The 20,266-nt window shown below is 37.5% G+C and overlaps 1 protein-coding gene across 1 annotated transcript in view; it reads right to left on the bottom strand.

Annotated features, from left to right (window-relative positions):
• The window catches only part of pho (phoenix), a 46,023-nt gene extending 31,489 nt beyond the window's left edge, over positions 1 to 14,534 (bottom strand). The window contains 1 exon segment of the mRNA XM_039690673.2: positions 13,922 to 14,534. Coding sequence (XP_039546607.2) covers positions 13,922 to 14,154 — 233 coding nt within the window. The 5' untranslated portion in view covers positions 14,155 to 14,534.
• Positions 14,535 to 20,266: the final 5,732 nt, after the last annotated feature.

Here is a 20,266-nt window from a genome sequence, read left to right as displayed (position 1 = left end):
GGTCAAGCCTTGTTTATACTCGACGCGTCCGCAAGAGCGCGAAGGGCGCGCGGCAAAAATGACGTCATTGCGGTGTGGGCGGTCGTGCGCGTAGGGTCCGCAAGACCCCATTGAACTACTAATAAACGGCAAACTACTTCTTCGCTGCTGATTCCTGGTGGTTTAGAGGTGAATTACTCGAGAGTTCGCCCCCTGTCGTTTCACAGAATAGCACAACGGCGAGCGCGTCAAGTATAAATGCCTCGTCCGTTTGGAGAGGTGCGCGCGCAGGCAGCAGAGACTCGCGCTCTTGCGGACGTGTCGAGTATAAACGTCGAGTCTTGCGGACGCGTCGAGTATAAAGTGCGCTCTCTCTCGCACGCACTGTCCCTGCAGTTCGCTTTGCTTTTGTCCAGTTTGGCTGAAATCACTTTATTTTTAACAGTAAATTGACACGGTTGTCTTTAGTGTGATATAGCAACAACACAACAATTTCATAAAATAGAAACTTTAACGAATATTTAACCCTCAGGTGCTCTTCGGTCATTTCTGACCGAAAAAGTTCTGTTTTGAAATTGTAAAAAATCACAGCTTCATCGGAATGTTACGAAACTTGGTGACTTTTATGGCATTGGGTATGTGAACACAAAAAAAAATTGAGGTCATGATCCGAGCAGGCTAAAGGCCAATTTATACTTCTGCGTAGGGTGCGCGCAGTAGGTACGGCGTAGCATACGCACAGACGCGTCCCATGCCGCGTACCCTTCGCCGTCGCCTGACGCGCACCTCTTCAAAAATGTAACTACACGTTGTGACGACGCGGACCGCAAGATCGGTGATTGGTCGGCTTGGTAGCATTGCATTTCCTCCTAAGCATTTCCGCACGTACCTTCTCACGCATTTCCACCACTGTCTATGATTTCCACACGTACCATCTCCTCCGACATCTTCTCTCGTTTCTGCCTTTCAGTTTTAGTAATTTCACTAAAGTGAACTGTTTTTCCACCTCAATAAGCTCCAACTCCAACATGATCAGCTCTCTTTCAATCGCTATTGCTTGTAGTAACCTAGCTGCGAGGAATCTAAACACAGTGGAACATTAAAACCCTCCGCCGCCAACTAGCGTTTCCGAGCAGTACTGCAGAGCAACCAAGACCTGAACGCAGAAGTATAAATGCTCACAACGGCGTCGCCTACGTGCGTAGCCTACGTGTACACTACGGCGTACCCTCGACGCAGAAGTATAAATTGGCCTTAAGTGGTCGTAAAAAAAATAGTCACACTTGTGCTCTTCGGTCAAAAATGACCGACCATAGGAAATGAATGGGAAATTGACAAACACAAAAACTTTGAGAATTTTTGTGTGTACAATCTACAAATCGGCCACGATGCAGAAAAAAAAGTGCTCAGCATTGAAGGGGTGACACTGTAAAACATCAAGAGTGCAAAACAGACATACCCACCCCTACGCACACACATACACACACACTTTTATACACAAAAACACCAATAAATTGTGATTAAAGAAATCTGTTTTGAATATTTAAAATTGAAAATTACGAAACTTGGTGACTTTTATGGCATTTGGTATGTGAACACACAAAAAAATTGAGGTCATGATTCGAGCAATTTAAGTGGTCATAAAAAAATGAGTCACACTTTTGCTCTTCTGTCAAAAATGACAACCCATAGGAAATGAATGGGAAATTGATACAAAAAAAAATTCTCTGAATTTTTGTACAATCTACAAATCGGCCACAATTCTAAAAAAAAAAAGTACACCGCAAGAAAGGGGTGACACTCTACAACATCTAGAGTGCAAAACAGACACACCCACCAACACACACACACACATACAAACACACTTTTATACACACACCAATAAATTTTGATTACAAAAAGTATGTTTTGAATTTTTAAAAAAAATCACAGCTTCATCGCGATGTTACGAAACTTGGTGACTTTTATGGCATTATGTATGTGAACACACAAAAAAATTGAGGTCATGATCTGAGCATGCTAAGTGGTCTTAAAAAAAAATAGTCACACTTGTGGTCTTTGATCAAAAATGACCCCATAGGAAATGAATGGGAAATTGAAAAAAAAAAAGAAAAAAAAATTGTGAATATTTGTTTTTTTGTCATTTTTTTTATAAGAAATAGTTTTTGAGATTGTTTCAACTATATATAAAAATCCACCAACAACAACAACAACAAAAATGTGTTCATAAACAGCTGGGGAATTCACATGCCTCTCTATAGAGAGCTGTACATGCCATCAAGTGGTTACACCATGATTCTACCCCTTTTCTCTATACTGTAACCAGATGGTGCTAATTTTCTTCAAAAAATCTTTTTTTTCTGAAGGCCTAGACTCTATATTAAACTAAAATACTGCATTAATATTTTTTTGAAGAAAATAATATATATATAGAAAATAATATATATTTTTCTAGGGCAAAAATAAACCATAAATATTGCATAAATATGAATAAATTCATTTAAATTGTCTCAAAATACTAAATTAAAAAGAATAAATATTATAGAACAAAAATAAATTGCATTGGTGTCTTTTGTGTCCATGTATTTGTGTATTCGTGCTTGTCAAATAATGTTAAACGTTTTGTTAAAGATTATAACATCTTTGACAAAAAAAAGAACAAAAAAAACAACAACATCACTAACATTTCCTGTAGCTATAGGCCTACAAGTCAGGGCAGTTAGATATTTTGCTGCATTCTCTTTAAAGGCAGTCTTTGCAGATTTAACCATCTTTCTCACAGATGCCATTATCCTATCCATTTGATGCTTTCATGGAAACACTTGGACAGACAACATCCCGATTTTGGTGAATACAATTCAGAGTCATTGTTATTTTATTTGACGCCCAAGAAACGAAAAATCTGGTTATGGTTCAGTATACAGTAGGTGGACAACCAGAATGTCGTTTACCGCCGCGGCAAGTGCCACGGTAAATCTACCGCGGCAAAAATAAACCAGCAGTATTTCAAAGTCGGTGGAGAAATGACCACCAGGTGGCGCAAAGGGACATTAAGCGAAAGCAAAACGTATGTAGCCTACATTTTAAATGGAATATAGCTTTAACTAGAATATAAACTTTTAGGCTATAGGAGAACATTTTATTAATCAAAAGTTAAAATAGGCCTATCTCGCAGTCAGCGAAAATAATTAAAGTGCTGCCCAATGACGCTATTGAGGAATGCAAAGACTGAAGAGAGCTTCTCTCGCGTGCGCACCGCGCACACTGACTGCTGAACAACCGAACATCTGGGCTTTTGTCAGTGAGAAATGTCGTGGTCGAGTGGTAGAACTTTGGTACACTTATTTTGATGACACTGTTTCAAATCCCGCGTAAACATAAAATTACCTTGCATTTCTATTTTACATTTAAGGAACAAATCTCTTCCAATAGATTGACTGAATTTACATCTTCAAAAGCAGTTATATATAAAAAAAAAAAAATTCCATGTAGATTTAAAAAAAAAAAAAAAAAAAAAAACATAACCAAGCTAAGCAAGTTGCGAATTGCCGGTGGGTATTTCCCCCTCTAAGACAATATCAAATATGTGTATATATACATATAGCCTACATATACATATATATATATTAAATATGCAACACGCACGTTTAAACAACAAATAGCCTAATAAAATCTGAACCAGCGCTTCTGCCCCTGTATTGAGACATAACATGCAGCGCGCGTTTCAGTTTCAGTGGCCTTAATATTCTTCGACAAACGCGGCGGTGCTCACTTGAATTTATTTTTCTCATCACAGCTATAATAAAATCATATTTTAAAACTGTAAGAGGTCTCCTTTTTCATGTAGCCTAAAGTAGCCCAGGCCTACATTCACAATAGGCATAACAACAAACCTTTTTCTTTCTCATGAGAGCGAATGGTAGAACATAGGCCTACGGTTCTACCATTCCAAACACATGGGTTCGAAGCTTGATCAAACTTACAGTAGTTGTATTTTATATTTAGGCTATTAATGCAGAAAGATTTGTTCTAAAACTCCATTTAGTTTTTTTTTTTTTGCTTATATTTATAAAATGAAATAACCATGCATTTCTATTTTACACTAAGGAACAAATCTCTTCCAACAGATTGACTGAATATACATCTTCAAAAGCAGTTATGCAAAAAATATAGAAAATAAAACTTAATGGGGTTCCATCATGTAGAATTAAAAAAATATCCCCCCTCCACAGTAATCAATGCTATAATTAGCCTAGACCAATATATAGCATATACACTCACCGGCCACTTTATTAGGTACCCCATGTTAGTAACGGGTTGGACCCCCTTTTGCCTTCAGAACTGCCTCAATTCTTCGTGGCATAGATTCAACAAGGTGCTGGAAGCATTCCTCAGGGAGTTTGGTCCATATTGACATGATGGCATCACACAGTTGCCGCAGATTTGTCGGCTGCACATCCATGATGCGAATCTCCCGTTCCACCACATCCCAAAGATGCTCTATTGGATTGAGATCTGGTGACTGTGGAGGCCATTTGAGTACAGCGAACTCATTGTCATGTTCAAGAAACCAGTCTGAGATGATTCCAGCTTAATGACATGGCGCATTATCCTGCTGAAAGTAGCCATCAGAAGTTGGGTACATTGTGGTCATAAAGGGATGGACATGGTCAGCAACAATACTCAGGTAGGCTGTGGCGTTGCAACGATGCTCAATTGGTACCAAGGGGCCCAAAGAGTGCCAAGAAAATATTCCCCACACCATGACACCACCACCACCAGCCTGAACCGTTGATACAAGGCAGGATGGATCCATGCTTTCATGTTGTAGACGCCAAATTCTGACCCTACCATCCGAATGTCACAGCAGAAATCGAGACTCATCAGACCAGGCAACGTTTTTCCAATCTTCTATTGTCCAATTTCGATGAGCTTGTGCAAATTGTAGCCTCAGTTTCCTGTTCTTAGCTGAAAGGAGTAGCACCCGGTGTGGTCTTCTGCTGCTGTAGCCCATCTGCCTCAAAGTTCGACGTACTGTGCGTTCAGAGATGCTCTTCTGCCCACCTTGGTTGTAACGGGTGGTTATTTGAGTCACTGTTGCCCTTTTATCAGCTCGAACCAGTCTGGCCATTCTCTTCTGACCTCTGGCATCAACAAGGCATTTCCGCCCACAGAACTGCCGCTCACTGGATGTTTTTTCTTTTTCGGACCATTCTCTGTAAACCCTAGAGATGGTTGTGCGTGAAAATCCCAGTAGATTAGCAGTTTCTGAAATACTCAGACCAGCCCTTCTGGCACCAACAATCATGCCACGTTCAAAGTCACTCAAATCACCTTTCTTCCCCATACTGATGCTCGGTTTGAACTGCAGGAGATTGTCTTGACCATGTCTACATGCCTTAATGCACTGAGTTGCCGCCATGTGATTGGCTGCTTAGAAATTAAGTGTTAACGAGCAGTTGGACAGGTGTACCTAATAAAGTGGCCGGTGAGTGTATATATATATATTTATTTTTAAATATGCAACACGCATGTTTAAACAACAAATAATAAAATCAGAACCAGCGCTTCTGCTCCTGTATTGAGAGATGTCAGTTTCAGTTTCAGTGGCCTTAATACATTGATTCACGACTATTTAAAATGTCACGAAATATTGAAGTTTATAATTGAGTATTTTTTGACACACCACGCCCAGTGTAGCCCTATATTCTAAAATCAGGTTTTATTCTGGCATTAATTGTGTTCGACAAACGCGGCGGTTTGAATTTATTTTTCTCATAACAGCTAAAATAAAATCATCTTTTAAACTTTAAAAGGTGTACGTTTTCGTGTAAAGTCGGCTTACACTCACAATAGGTTAACGACAAAACTTTTTCCTGCTCATTTGAGCGAATACTCACTGGAGAAACATTGGGCATTTTCCCGTGAGTGAACACATGGCCGAGTGGTAGAACTTACGGTTAGAACATGATAATGACATGGGTTCGAAGCCCGATTCAACATGGATAATTGTAGTTAAACTTTATATTTAGGTATGCAGAAAGATTTGTCTAGTTCTAAAACTGTTACAGTAGCCTACACCATTTAGTTGTTGTTTTTTTTTGCTTGTATTCCAAAACACTATAAATCCATTTCAATAGTTTTTAGGAAAACTACATTTTTTACCTAGACCCACACATTTTGTGAATATTCAAATTAAATGTTTTATTGGTTCAGTCTGAACATGTTGAACAATGATTATTAAGTCAAACAACAATATTGTTAATGATAAATTAAAAGTTCTTTTTTTTCTTTTTTTTTCCAAAACACTAAATAAACGCATTTATGTTTAATAATATTATGTTACTTATTTTTATTATTTCATCTATGTTGAGTAGGCTATATGAAAAGTGAACCGCATGAGATGAGTAAGATAGGATCTAAAGCTACCCAATATATCGGAAAATATTTGTGGGTCAGACATGATTTTGACCACCAATTAAGTTTTGTTTTGTAGAAAGCTTGTAAATTTCGTTTCAGATAAATTCTATCTTCATTTTAATTAATGTTTCATCAACAAATTGACTGGATTAACACATTATAAGTAAATATCAGACAATAGGCTATAATCAGGACACAGAGGCGCGTGTGTGAACTGGAGCGTGTCTCATAACCGAAACACCGCGATTCTTGCCTGCGAGAACTAGAAAGCTTTAAATGTCTACTTTAAAACAAAACATTTAAAAACGAAAATAAATTGGCAACTCTCTGCGTAAGTAGGCTAATTTGAAGTAGCCTATGCGTTTAGGCCTATGCGCGTTCACTGTGAAGGCGAGTCAGCATCATCAACTTTATCTTTGCTGCTGACACCGACAAAAAAACACTAGTATATTAGAGTTTAGAGCAGCATGTTTGCAACAATAACACAGTCAAACAGAATGTAAGCCCTGTGTGTGTGTGTGTGCATGTGCAGTTGTGTGTGTGCGTCACACGTTAAATGTTTTAGAATGTAACACAACATTCAAATGCAAATATGCACCCTCCCCCACTTGACAGGCCGTGTATCCACCAAAGTGTTTTTCCACACGCCTGGCGTATATGTTTTCAATTGTTTTCAATGGGAGCACCGCGTTTTTTTAAACGCTATGAGCGTACCTAATCAAAGCAGCTCCTGAGATGGCTGGCGTTTCTAGTATGTCGTTTTTTCTTCGAACAATTCAAGAACAATGTAGGCTATAGGCTACAAATTGAACATGGTTCATTTTTTGTGAAACTTTAAAACTGGCCTTTACTTTTCTTGACGATTCCTCGGTAGCTTTTGTTTGAAGGCATTCAATTGCTCCAAAACACTAACGTTAGAAACATAACTGCACTTTATCACAACGGATTAATAAACTGTACCCACGAGTTCCTAATCCGTGCTCTTAGATTTTTAAACCGTGCCCTCAGTTTTTGCAATCTGTGCCCAAAAATTCATAAACCGTGCCCACGCTTTCGCAATCCGGACTCGGATTTGTGGCTCGTCCCCCAGAGTGTGCCGCATGATTCAACCAGGCCTCCTGTTTAGATGCGGGATGCATTGCATTGTTTTTAAAATCCTTTTTTAAAATGGATAATTTCTTGTATTTAAAAAAAAAAATACATTTAGGATACTTTTATCTTTAAAGTAAATTTTTAGAGGAAAAAGCTCAGTAGCCTACTATAATAAGCGAAAAAATAAAAATAAAATAGGCTAATAATAACACAGTTCAAAAACTGCAAAAGGTTTGTTTATAAGTTTAAAATTATTTTATGTTAAATATATTACTGTCTTCGGTGAACTCATTCATAGTAATAAACGTAAATAATAATTAGCTAACAAATCAAAATGCATTTAGGCTACCCTATTTAGAAGACGCTTTTTAATCCACAAAAAAAAGAACAAAGCAATTCGTCAAATGTCAGTCTTAGACAATAATAATGGGCTAAGATTCTAACAAACAAACAGGTTTTTAAGCATATCCAACTGTTTGTGTGAAGCGCGCACATGCATGTCACTGCCGCGGCCGCAAACACTTGCATGTTATCAACAGTGGAACAATTTAAAATAATCTAGCGGGAAAAAAATACGTAATTATTTGCAACTACTTTTATTTGTGTAAACTCACAATAACAAGAAAACGTCGTTATTTTTCAGACACATTTATTATGATTAGCCTATAAATCACCTATAAATCATCTCACTCTATGCTTCCCGAGACATGCTCTTCTCATTTAGCACTGCAAAATATAGTTTTTAGAAAGTAAAATCTATTTTTTTTTTCATATTAATTTGCGAATATTTTAAATGTTTAATAAAGGCAAAAAGTCAATGTTATTTATTTTTTTGTGCACAAACACTTGGATAGCCTATGCGTCAAAATCTTGTGTTTAGGCCTATTTGTGATAATCTCAGCCCTGTTTTATTATTGTCTAACCTGTATTATGACTGACATTTGACGAATTGCTTTGTTTCTTTTTTTCTTTTTTCTTTTTTTGATAAAAGCGTCTTATAGGCCTATCTAAATGCAGTAGGCCTATGTAGCCTAAATGTAATAATAATAGCATATTATTATTAGGCCTATTATTTGCGTTTATAACTTTAAATGAGTTCACTTAAAAAATGAATATGTTAATCATAAAACAATTTATGAATGTTTTATTTGTATAGGCCTATAACTTTGTGTTTGTGTTAGGCTATATTTATTTATTTATTTTTTTGTAAGTAAGAGTCCTTTTAAAAACAATGCATCCCGCATCTAAACAGGAGGCCTGTTTGAATCATGCGGCACATTCTCGGGGACGAGCCACAAACCCGCGAGTACGGATTGCGAAAGCGTGGGCACAGTTTATGAATTTGTGGGTACAGATTTACAAACGGTTTACAAATCTGAGAACACGGATTAGGAACTCGTGGGTATGGTTTATGAATCCGTAGGCACGAATTGTTAAACCGAGGGAACAGTTTAAGAATCCGTGAGTAGCCTACAGTTTATAAACTGAGGGGACGGATTGATTTGTGATTTCACCGGAACGAATGAAACCTCCACAACTGATTGCAGCGTGCGTCCGATTGAAGACAACACATTGCAGCGCTAGATGAATGAAACGAATGCGGTTAGCTTTCAAAAGTGGTGGGGACAATATCGACACTGTCAAAAAGGGACATGTCCCACCCCTTACAGGCTAGAGTGTTAACCTTGAATTTATCTGCTACCTCAGCTCTCAATGAGAAGTGGCAAATTAAGTCGGACACTATAAGTAGGCCTAAATAAACAGTTAATAAACTCGCTAATAAACAGCTATCTATTTAAGCTTCAAGAACGGTAGGCTAAAACATAAAAGCTGTCGGCCAACAGCATGTAACGAGGTTCGATCTCGCGTCGTTTGGAAGTCGATGAGGTTGAGGATGATGCGTTAACCACACAGCTATCGCAAGGTTGAGGATGATGTGTTAACCACACAGCTATCGCAATGTTGTCTTATACGATTGTAAAGCCTCATTGATGTACCTAATATGTTTCGACTGCAATGTTTTAAGGTTTCATTATCTTTTCAATTTAATTTCAGTATTGTGATTAATTAATTAATTTAACAACGTTTCACTTGAATTAATCTGCTACCATCTTTCAATCGCTCTGAAAGAGCCGCGGCGCAGCTGAAGATTACACAAAAAACGGACACTTTTCAAAGTCTGTGATTGTAGCGCCTCTTAGCGGCCAAAGGCAGCAAATACACCTCAACTTTTACCGCCGCGGCAAACCTGCGGCGGTAAAAACCACATTCTGGTTGTCTACCTACTGTATATTTATAATGTATTTTATAAATCACACACTATAAATATAATAAAGTCGCAGAAACAGATAGTAGCAGTAAAGTAAGATATTTTAATAAGTTGAAGAAACGATTTATGATTGACACACGCACATACACACAGACACACACTTAAGGTGGGCATACACTGTGCGATGTCTGTGCGATTTCAGCAAGGTACCTACTCACACTGAACGAGTAAATTGCATGCGATGCAAAGCCAAAGTTCAGGATTTATGTGCTCACACTGTACGGTCCGATCGTCGAGCTGCGACTTCACTGCTCACACTATACGTGTAATATCTGCGATAACCCCCTGGATTGCGCCTATTTACGTGTATGTATCCAGAGATATTGTCAAAACAAGCATCTGCTATCAGTATCAAGATGATTTAGTATTTTTCAATTTATGCATTTAATTATTATTATTATTATTATTATATTATCATTATTAGGGGAGGCCTATAGGCTAATTTTACTATTAAATTGATCCGCTATTATAATTAATTTGCCACGCAATATTTTCACAGCACATAGCCAACGTGCTGTGAGGATAATAAAATATTAATCTTACTCCTCATTAAAAATTGTCTAAAACATTTAGGTCGATTACAATGAATTATATACATATAAAATAACTATTAACAGTCTATAATATGTCCGAACATTGCCATTATTAATCATCAATGAAAATTAAAAACAGGTTTATTTCAAAAACATTGTTTGACAAAATAATAAAAGAGGTGTTACATATCAGGTGGCTTGAAGACGGTGGGTAATATTATCCATTTTGCAACACGAACTGGAGGTAAGCAACAGTAATTTGTAGCTCGTTTTTATTTTAATTTTATTTTTGCTGCAGATGAAATGGTTAAACTTCTGTTTTCACGCAGGTGCAGTGAGGGAAAAAACACTGAGTTTAGGGCAATCGGTTCGTAGCTTTGCTTCAACTGTGCGATATAGTCACGAGGAGCGACCAAAATTTCTGACATGCCAGAAATTCATCCGACCATCCGATTGTCGATCGTGAGAGGTTAATCGCCTCTCGTTTCTCCCTGTACACTGCACGAACACTGCACGACAAACGACGCACGACAAAGCTGAAAATCGGTCCGACACGAAAATGAGTCGCACGAGTCAGAATTCGGCTCAAAATCGGACGAAAATCGCACAGTGTATGCCCGCCTTTACTCACTCACACTCACTCACTCACTCTCTCTCTCTCTCTCTCTCTCTCACACACACACACACACACACACACACACACACACACACACACACACACACACACACACACACACACACACACACACACACACACACACACACATACACAGAACGCAGCCACTGAATCCACCAAACTCAGCAATAAAAATGGAGAAGAAGCTTTTCAACGTGTTTGCATCAGTAATTTCTAAAAAGTAAATTCGGACAACATTAAGCCTATACGGTATAGGCTATACCTTTTTTATTGTATAAAAAACAATAATTCCCTATTCGGATTAACTTTACAAGGGTAGATGGAGTAAGTTAATGTAATTTTACCACAGGACTTCTGTAATATCAATAGCCAAATCGCATGTGATCATATATAGGTTATCAATAAAACTAGAAGTTGGAGGGGTAACTCAATTTGCGCATCGCTGTCTCATGCGTACATTATGTTGCTTCCTGATGTGCGCAAACACAAATAACCTATACAACAGGGCAGTTGAATGCTTATCTGATAACCTAGAAGTTCTTGTAGTTAGGCTATTACTTTAACAGTTACCCCATCTCTCCATGCCGGGTGAACACCGGCTGATGCAGTAAACAGCATTTCACAACGATTTCATTACAGTAATAGCAAATATCCTTGCTCCTGCTCAATTATCTGGTAATATTCTATTCACAAAATACAACCAATAGTACAGTAATGTTAAGACTTGTGAAAAGCCCTATTTTCGGTGGTCCGGCGATTAGAACAGGAAAATGCTCCACAGTGCTCTGGCATCTCATCTGCTGCCACGCAACGAGACTAGGAATACGACCGGTTCAAGATGGCGGCCGGATTTCTCGTTTTCCAGCGGCCAATAGGGTATCTAGTCTCTATATGATATCTATGGCACTGCCAGTTGGACTTTGACCCGAGCGGATAAATGCTCCGTGTGGCGCGCGCGGTTTAAATGAGTTTCGTTCCGCTTTTGACGCATAAACATTACCGAACATTTATCGACCTCTTGATATCGTTTTATCGAGGAAAATTATATCCCGATAATTATCGTTATCGTTTTATCGCCCAGCCCTAATTTCAGATAAGAACTTAACTGATACATCTTAATATTAGGAAAATCCAACCCCCCCCCCCCCCCCCCCCCATAGAACTTGGAAGATAGAGTACTGACATTTTTAGTCTAGGCCAACGCTTACTCCATATAAAGGAAGTTAGCCAGCTGTTAAGGCCCTTTAATGTCCTATTTGAAAATAGAATAGGAACCATTCGAACAGGGTATAATAGTTTTGGTAAAACAATCATCTTTATAAGTGCTATTCGACCTAGCCAAGATACTGGCAAGGAACTGACGTTCTAAGTCTAGCCGTATTTTCTCAAATAAAGGAACAAAATTAGAATCATACATCTGCTTCAAGGACGAAGAAATAGAAATGCCAAGATCAATAAAGCCTAGGGGCGACCACTTAAAAGGAAAACAGAGTGTAATGTTAGGTATGGATATGAGAGTACGTAAGGCATAGCTTCGGATTTAGCTAAATTAATTTTATAACCAGAAAAGGTACTATACTTGTTGATCAAATTGATCAGAGCAGGAACTGACTTCTCGGGCTCAGATTAAAAAAGCAGTACATCATCAGTGTAGAGCGCAATCTTGTGATGTTTAATATAAGTCCTATCTGCAAACCCGAAATAGATGTTGACGATGTGATTGCTTCAGCTAGAGGCTCTATGGCCATCGCAAACAAAAGTGGTGACAAGGGGCAACCCTGCATGGTGCCTCTATGTATAGGAAAATAATCAGATCTGAAGGAAGCCATTTGTTAATACGGCAGAGCGTGGGTCAGTCTATAGCACTCTAATCCATTGCAGAAAATTTTCACCAAGACCAAACTTTTCCAAAACAAAGAAAAGGTAGGACCACTCAATACGATCAAACGCCTTCTCTGCATCCAAAGAAAGCACTAGCCCATCTATGGATTTCCCTTTGAAGGCATATATAATATTTAAAAGTCGTCTTATATTATCAGATGAGTTATTTTCTACCCTGTATAAATCCTGTTTGATCGATCCCGATTATTGTAGGAAGAATTTTTTCAAGACGCAATGCTAAAATTTTAGAAAGCAATTTCCGGTCCACATTCAGTAATGCTATTGGCCTATAAGAAGAACATAAATCAGGATTTTTACCTCTCTTCAATATAAGCGTGATGTTAGCTTCTCTAAGGGTCTTTGGTAATTCTTTAACCACATTTTACAGGTCACTCTTGTAAAATAAATTTTAATCTCTATGAGTTTTTAGCCTGGTTACACAAAGACTGGCTGAATAGAGGAGAGCCTCTGCATGAAAGACCCGCGACTGGCAGATAAAGTGCTGCTGCATTTCTCTCCAATACAATAGGCAATTAATTGTGGAAAATTGTATCTTTGACAAGGTGATTGACAGATCAGTTTACCTGACAGGATGCGTGTAACTAATGCTTGAGAGAGAGTATGTCCCACTCCCTGGAGTGTGTCTACTCTTCTAATACACACTCAAAAGTATGTACTTTCTCTTCACAAAAAGAGTGGACCTACATATGAGTGGCGAATGAGACGCAGCATTTAAGATATTTTGAAGAATGTTGATGGTAACTAGACAGTTGACGGTAGGCAGGCATTGACTTCATTGGTAACGTTACCATGGTAAGTTATAGCAGTCAATGGTGAACTATTCCTTTAATCCGCGTAAACTAAATGAAGCAATTTTAAGGCACGAATAAATATTTTTCAAAGGGGAAAAGCTTTAAATATGTCATTTTGATGATCAAAGATGAGTTAAGGGACCAAAATGATTTACTGCAGCCAGCGAGACTTTAAAAGAGGATGAGAAGCAGCACAGCATAGTTTCCATGTCCATATTTACTTTTTTTTTTTTTTTACCTGTCCGAGGAAGATCTGGGGACTGAAGCATCTCGTCTCCTTTCAAAGGTGCTGGTGAACTGCTCAAAGCAAGCATTGATAGAGCTTACAACATCAGGCGGAGGAGTTTCGAGGAACAGCTCTGAATGCGGGTCCAAGTCGATAAGATCGCTAACGGGCGCCACAACCGGTACGCTCTGCTGCGTGTTCGCCGACTCAATTTGCGTTCTGACGTCTTCGCTTCTTAAAGCCATTATTTAATTTATGACATGTGAATTGTCATGTATTCGTAGACTTGCGTGATATCGATTATTTGTACACCTCTAACGGGCGCTATTGAGGCACGGGCTGCAAAAGATTAAGCCTTAAGACAAAAGTACTGATCAAAAAATAAAATCGTGTATCGGACAACGTTTGCCTCCATCTCCACATGTGTTAATATGGCCGGCGCCATCTTCTTCTTCTTCTTCTTCTTCTTCTTCTTCTTCTTCTTCTTTCGTTTTTTGGCGCGTTGCAATCTTAGTGCATATCGCCACCTACCTTTGCTGTTATGCAGTCACGATTTCTTATGATCAGATTTTCCTTATTTTATTATTTCTTTACTTCTTCCTCAAATATCCATCCTTATTTAATCATTTGATGCTTCATCTCATTCCATTTCCCATAGCCCACCTGTCGCTGCGTGTTCAGCTCCTACAGACAGGACTATAAAATCTGGAATAGATCAAAGCATCCTTATTCTATATTTAAATCCTTTCACTTAATCCAGTACTATATTATATTCTATTAGTATTCTATATCCTACTCTATCTTTATTAAACTCATAACCCAACAAATATGCCAAATCCTTATTAACTTTCCCTTTTCCATTTAAATAGGTTATCAAATCCTTTCTTTCCTCTTCATACCTTTTACAATCATATAACACATGCTCCACTGTTTCTTTCTCCCCACAATTCTCACATAAACCAGTCTCATGAGCTCCAATTATAAAGAGTGTTGCATTCAATCTTGAGTGACCAAGTCTCATCCTAGTCAATATGACTTCTTCTTTTCTATTTCTACAATTTATACTTTTCTTAGATTCTACCATTTTTTTAATATTATATAAATACCGCCCTTTATTATCTGTATTCCAGTTTTCCTGCCACTCTTTGATAATATTTTCCTTAATAATAGTTTTAACTTCACTTTTACTTAATGGAATATTAAAATCTATTTCTTCCCTTTTTAAAGCATTTTTTGCTAATTCATCAGCAAATTCATTACCAGCTACTCCTACATGCGCTGGTACCCAACAGAACCCAATTTCTACCCCTTTTCTTTGTATTCTCCATAATAATGATAATATTTCACTCATCAAATCTTCTCTGGCCGTACAATGAGTAACTAGTGATGTTAAAACAGAAGCAGAATCAGAGCATATCACTATTCTGTCTGGTCTTACCTCCTCTACCCATGTTAATCCTATTATAATAGCAACCATTTCCACCGTATATATTGACAGTTTAGATGTTAGTCGTTTCGATATTGATATTTTAAACTCTGAGATCTACACTCCTATTCCCGTAATTCCTGTTCTTGGATCTTTAGATCAATCAGTGTAAATGTGCATACTTGCATAGAATCTTTCCTGTATGTACTTTTTAACTTTATATTCCAACATACCCATTTCCTCCCATTCCCGTTTCTTATCTAATATTCCTAAATCAATTCTAACCTCAGGTATAATCCATTTCGGAACCTCTCCCCATATAGGAGACTTACTACATTCAATATTTGCAATCTTATATTTCTTTGTTAACTTATTTATCTTCCATCCATATCCTCCTCTCTCGGTATTACAGTATTCCCAACAATTATTTAAAATATCTTTAGCTATATTTTCTCCAGTGTAACTCTTTAAAGATGTCCAAAATACCAAAGACAATTTCTCTCTCCTTAATTTCAATGGCATTTCATTCACTTCTACTAATAATGCATTAACCGGTGTTGTTTTAATTGCTCCTAAACATATTCTAAGAGCTCTATATTGAATTCTATCTATACTTTTTAATAATGTTTCTGAAGCTGACCCATTAATTATGCTACCATAATCAATTGTTGATCTGATCAAGGCTTGATATATTGTTAGCATTGAGTCTCTTTCTGCTCCCCATTCTTTCCCAGCTATTGCCCTCATCACATTTAAGATCCTCCTGCATTTTTTATCAATTTCCTCAATATGTTTTTTCCATGTATATCTCCCATCTAACCACATTCCCAAATATTTAAATGTTTTAACTTGTTCTAAAGGTTTCCCATATAAAACTAATTCAATTTCCTTAAAATCTTTTTTCCTGCTAAATATCATGAAACATGATTTACTAGTAGAAATTTTAAAACTCCATTCTATACTCCAATCTTCCACCTTTTTAATTTGAATCCCTGAAATCACTTGTTTTGTATTTCTTCCTCTCTTCCAAATAGCCCCATCATCAGCATACAATGCACATCCCACACCATATCCGAAATTATCAAAAATATCATTAATCATAATGTTAAAAAGAGCCATTTTCTGCCGTATAATTTAACGATTGACAGGCTCCCACTTGAACTACAAATGTTCTTTCATACAAAAATTGACATAACCAATTATACATATTTCCATCTATTCCTATCCTTGATGCTTTAATTAACAACCCTTCTCTCCATACCGTATCATACGCTTTTTCTATATCAAAATACACTACTGCCATAATTCCTTTCATAGTTATCGTCTTCTCTACTTCATTACTGATCTTGATTAATGCATCCATTGTTGATCTCTTGCCTCTAAATCCACATTGGAACTTACTAAATGTACCCCTTTTCTCTAGATCATATGTTAATCTATGAACAATAATCTTTTCCATTAATTTACATAAATTTGAAGTCAGTGCAATTGGACGATAACTTCCTGGGTTTGTTGAATTTTTTCCTGGCTTAACAATTGGGATTACTACAGCTTTCTTCCATATTTTTGGAATAATTCCTTCCGTCCATATTTTGTTATACAACTCAAGTATCTTTAATAACATACAATCTGACAAATGCTTTATCATTGTATAACTTACTTTATCAATCCCAGGAGTGGTATTTGCACATTTTTGTAACGCTACTTTCAGTTCAGTAAGTGAAAACTCTAAATCCATACAGCTCTTATTGCTCATTCTTTTCTTCATAATATCTGGGTTTTTATCTAAAATTTCCTTTTTCCTTATCTCATATTCTTCCCCCAATTCTATTCTATGTGCTCTTTCTAAAACCTTACCTAACATGTTTGCTTTATCTATATCTACTACTGCAATGTTTTCTTCTTCAATTAAAACAGGAATTGTAGCTGACTTCTTTCCTTTTCCATTCATACTCCTTAACATATTCCATATTTTATCCATAGGCGTATCTTTTCCTATGGTAGAACAAAATTCTCTCCATCCATTTCTCTTTGCATTTTTAATTATTCTTCTTGTTTTAGCTCTTGCTTTCTTATATTCCAACAGATTGCTCATACTCATATTTTCCCTGAGTTGTTTAAATGCCTTATTCCTTTCTTTAATTGCATGACTGCACTCTTCCTTCCACCATGGAATATTTTTGTTTTTCTGACCTGCCATTCTTTGTGGTATATACAATGTTGCAGCTTCCATTATTAGGGGTTCAAGCACGAAGTGCTGAAACCCTATTGTTATTGTTAATTTACCCATAATGCAACATTCTCCATGTAAAACTGATCGTGCAGGACGAACCGTAAGTCCTAGAGACCTGAAACTTTGTGGGCTGGTAGTACTCATATCCGCCGACAGCGTCACAAAGGCGCGCCCCGATCGGCCTGACGGGGGCGCTACAGCGGGCAAAAGTACGAAATGGCTCATAACTCCTCAACCGTCGGGCGTAGGCTCAAGTGTCTTACATCGTTGGAATCCTTGGCTCCAGCCGGACAAGATGCATGCCTCGGATTGGCTCGTATCCAAATGCTACACGTGAAACTGCGGCCTTCCAACCTTTTACTATCGTGTCAAATGATTTGATTAATATGCACTAGGTAGAGGGAGCAAAACAGCGCTCACCTGTGTTGTTTGAAGACGTGAGAGTGCACATGAGCGCGGCCGCTACACAACTCACTTTCTGGAGGTATACTGCGCCCATCTGTATGGAATATGGAGTATGATTTGATTTTTTTTGACAGATGTCACCTTTAAAATAGTTTCACCTTTAAAGTAATTTTCCTAATTAGAAAATGTGTAATATCAATGGTAAATCCTTCCATAGTTTCATTCTTCTATACATTACAGTCCAATGTTTTGTAGTGGATTTTGAAACAGGAAACATCTCTTTTATGCATGCCTGGTGTTAAAACATGAGTAGCACTACTATACAAAATTTGAGAGTACAGGAAATTTGGAATTCTTGACACAGAAATATTTCTTATAAAACAAAGCAGACACAATCTTTCATCAGTAGGCTACATTCTTATTCTTATATTTTTTGTCTTTATGCACTCATTCAAAAGCCTATAAATAATAAATAAAAACAAAAATTGATGAGCGTATGTGACATAACATGCTGAAGAAGCATGCACAGTTTCATGGAGATCGAACCATAGGTGGCGCTTTAACTGTTAAAAATCTTTAAAACCATGCATTTCCAATGGTAAATTGCCTGTATTGGCTGTGAATGGTGTTTTCCATTTCCAATATTTTCCATCTACTCCTGAAAGTCAAGGTGGATTATTGGGAGGAATTGTGAAGCATTGTGTTTTGAGTCAAATCCAATATTGGATTCCATTTGTATTGGATTCAGAATCAGAATCCATTTGTATTCCAGTATTAGGCCACCCTTAAAAATATTCTTGTTTGCCGTAACCCGACCGACCCTGTCAATTTAGGGCCGACCCAATTTTTTTTTTTTTTTTTCCTTTTAGTCCGACCGACTTGCCGGTTGTAACCTGCGTTCAGACCGACCGATTTTTTTTTTACTCTTCAAACGACTAATTCAAATTCAATAAAATAATATTAATTATATTTTAGTTAGTATTGTGAAAGTTGCTTGTGTCTACATAGCCTACAAACGTAGGCTACGTTCTTTCTTAAATAAAAACCCGTGGCGTCATAGTCATCAGATTATGTTTACACCATTGGTTTAACGTTACGCGTGTCACTGTATGGCTTGTACGTTCGCTCGTTTCAGTGTTCCCGCTTGGTACCCGCTTAAAAGGGCAACGGGGCTGAATATCAACCATTTCTATATATAATAAAAATATTAAACAATTTGTCTGTGATGCAATTTTGCTATTCGCAGTCCAGAAGAGAGAGCGATCTCTCACCCGGAGCCACAGCGCGCACAGCACGACAGCCCTGCTTAATGAGTGACAATGAGGACAAAACGTGGTTACACTTTAGATCTGGGATATTATTCTAATTGTATTTTAGATTTCTGCTTTCAAAGATTATAAAAAGAAGATATTTGAGATGAAACCATTACAGACGCATTCTGTCTAGCGCAACTTCCTTCCCTCCCAGACCAGTCCCTTCACAGTGTTGCGCTGTCATTTCTTCCTGAACCCCAAACGTAGCCTACCGTCAGAATCAGCACGATCGGTGATTGTTGTAAAATGCAGTCTGTACTGTTGCTAAACTGCGGACGCGTTCAATCATTAAAAGAGCTATTAAAAGCACAAAAGTCTGCTGTTCACTACGCGCGACCCGAAATGCACTAAAACGAGACAAGAAAAGTAGGCTATCGCCTCATTTGGGCTTCATGTGCGCATCTAAACCATCAAATATACATAAAATATAAAATTACCTGCTCTGAGATTCATTTAAACACAGTTTATGTCTTAATTGGACGTAAATAGTTGAGAGAAAATGATGGTGCATCAGTCATCTATTACAGTAGAGTTCTGCATTCGGTCTTAAAGGGGCAGTAGTCTAATAAACGTGACGATTGAGCCAATGCGAATCAAACAACAAAAGGCAGATAAAAATCACTCACAGCTCTTGAATGAATAACTTAAACTTTAATAAGCATTAATCTAACTATGATAAACTATGCAGTGTCATTTTACATTTGATTACTAGCTAAATTAAATTTCTTTTCAGAGAGAGCGACAGACTTAACTGAAAAGTAGCTAATTTTAGACCTTCCTGAAATTAAAGCACTGTGTATATAGGCTAATTTGTATCTTTGTTCAATTGTATTCTTTGTTTGACCATGTGTTTGTACTTGTTTTTGCTTATCTCATGTATATATGCATACCAAATAGATATTTTATACATTTTGTGACTAGCCTAAAATGTAACTGGTCGTATTTTGCATTAACACCTATAGCGGCGGATGCACAGTTTG

Source organism: Pimephales promelas, chromosome 4, assembly GCF_988280905.1.
Source record: "Pimephales promelas chromosome 4, fPimPro1.hap1.1, whole genome shotgun sequence".
Taxonomy (NCBI): domain Eukaryota; kingdom Metazoa; phylum Chordata; class Actinopteri; order Cypriniformes; family Leuciscidae; genus Pimephales; species Pimephales promelas.
This window is presented reverse-complemented; position numbering and strand designations above follow the sequence as displayed.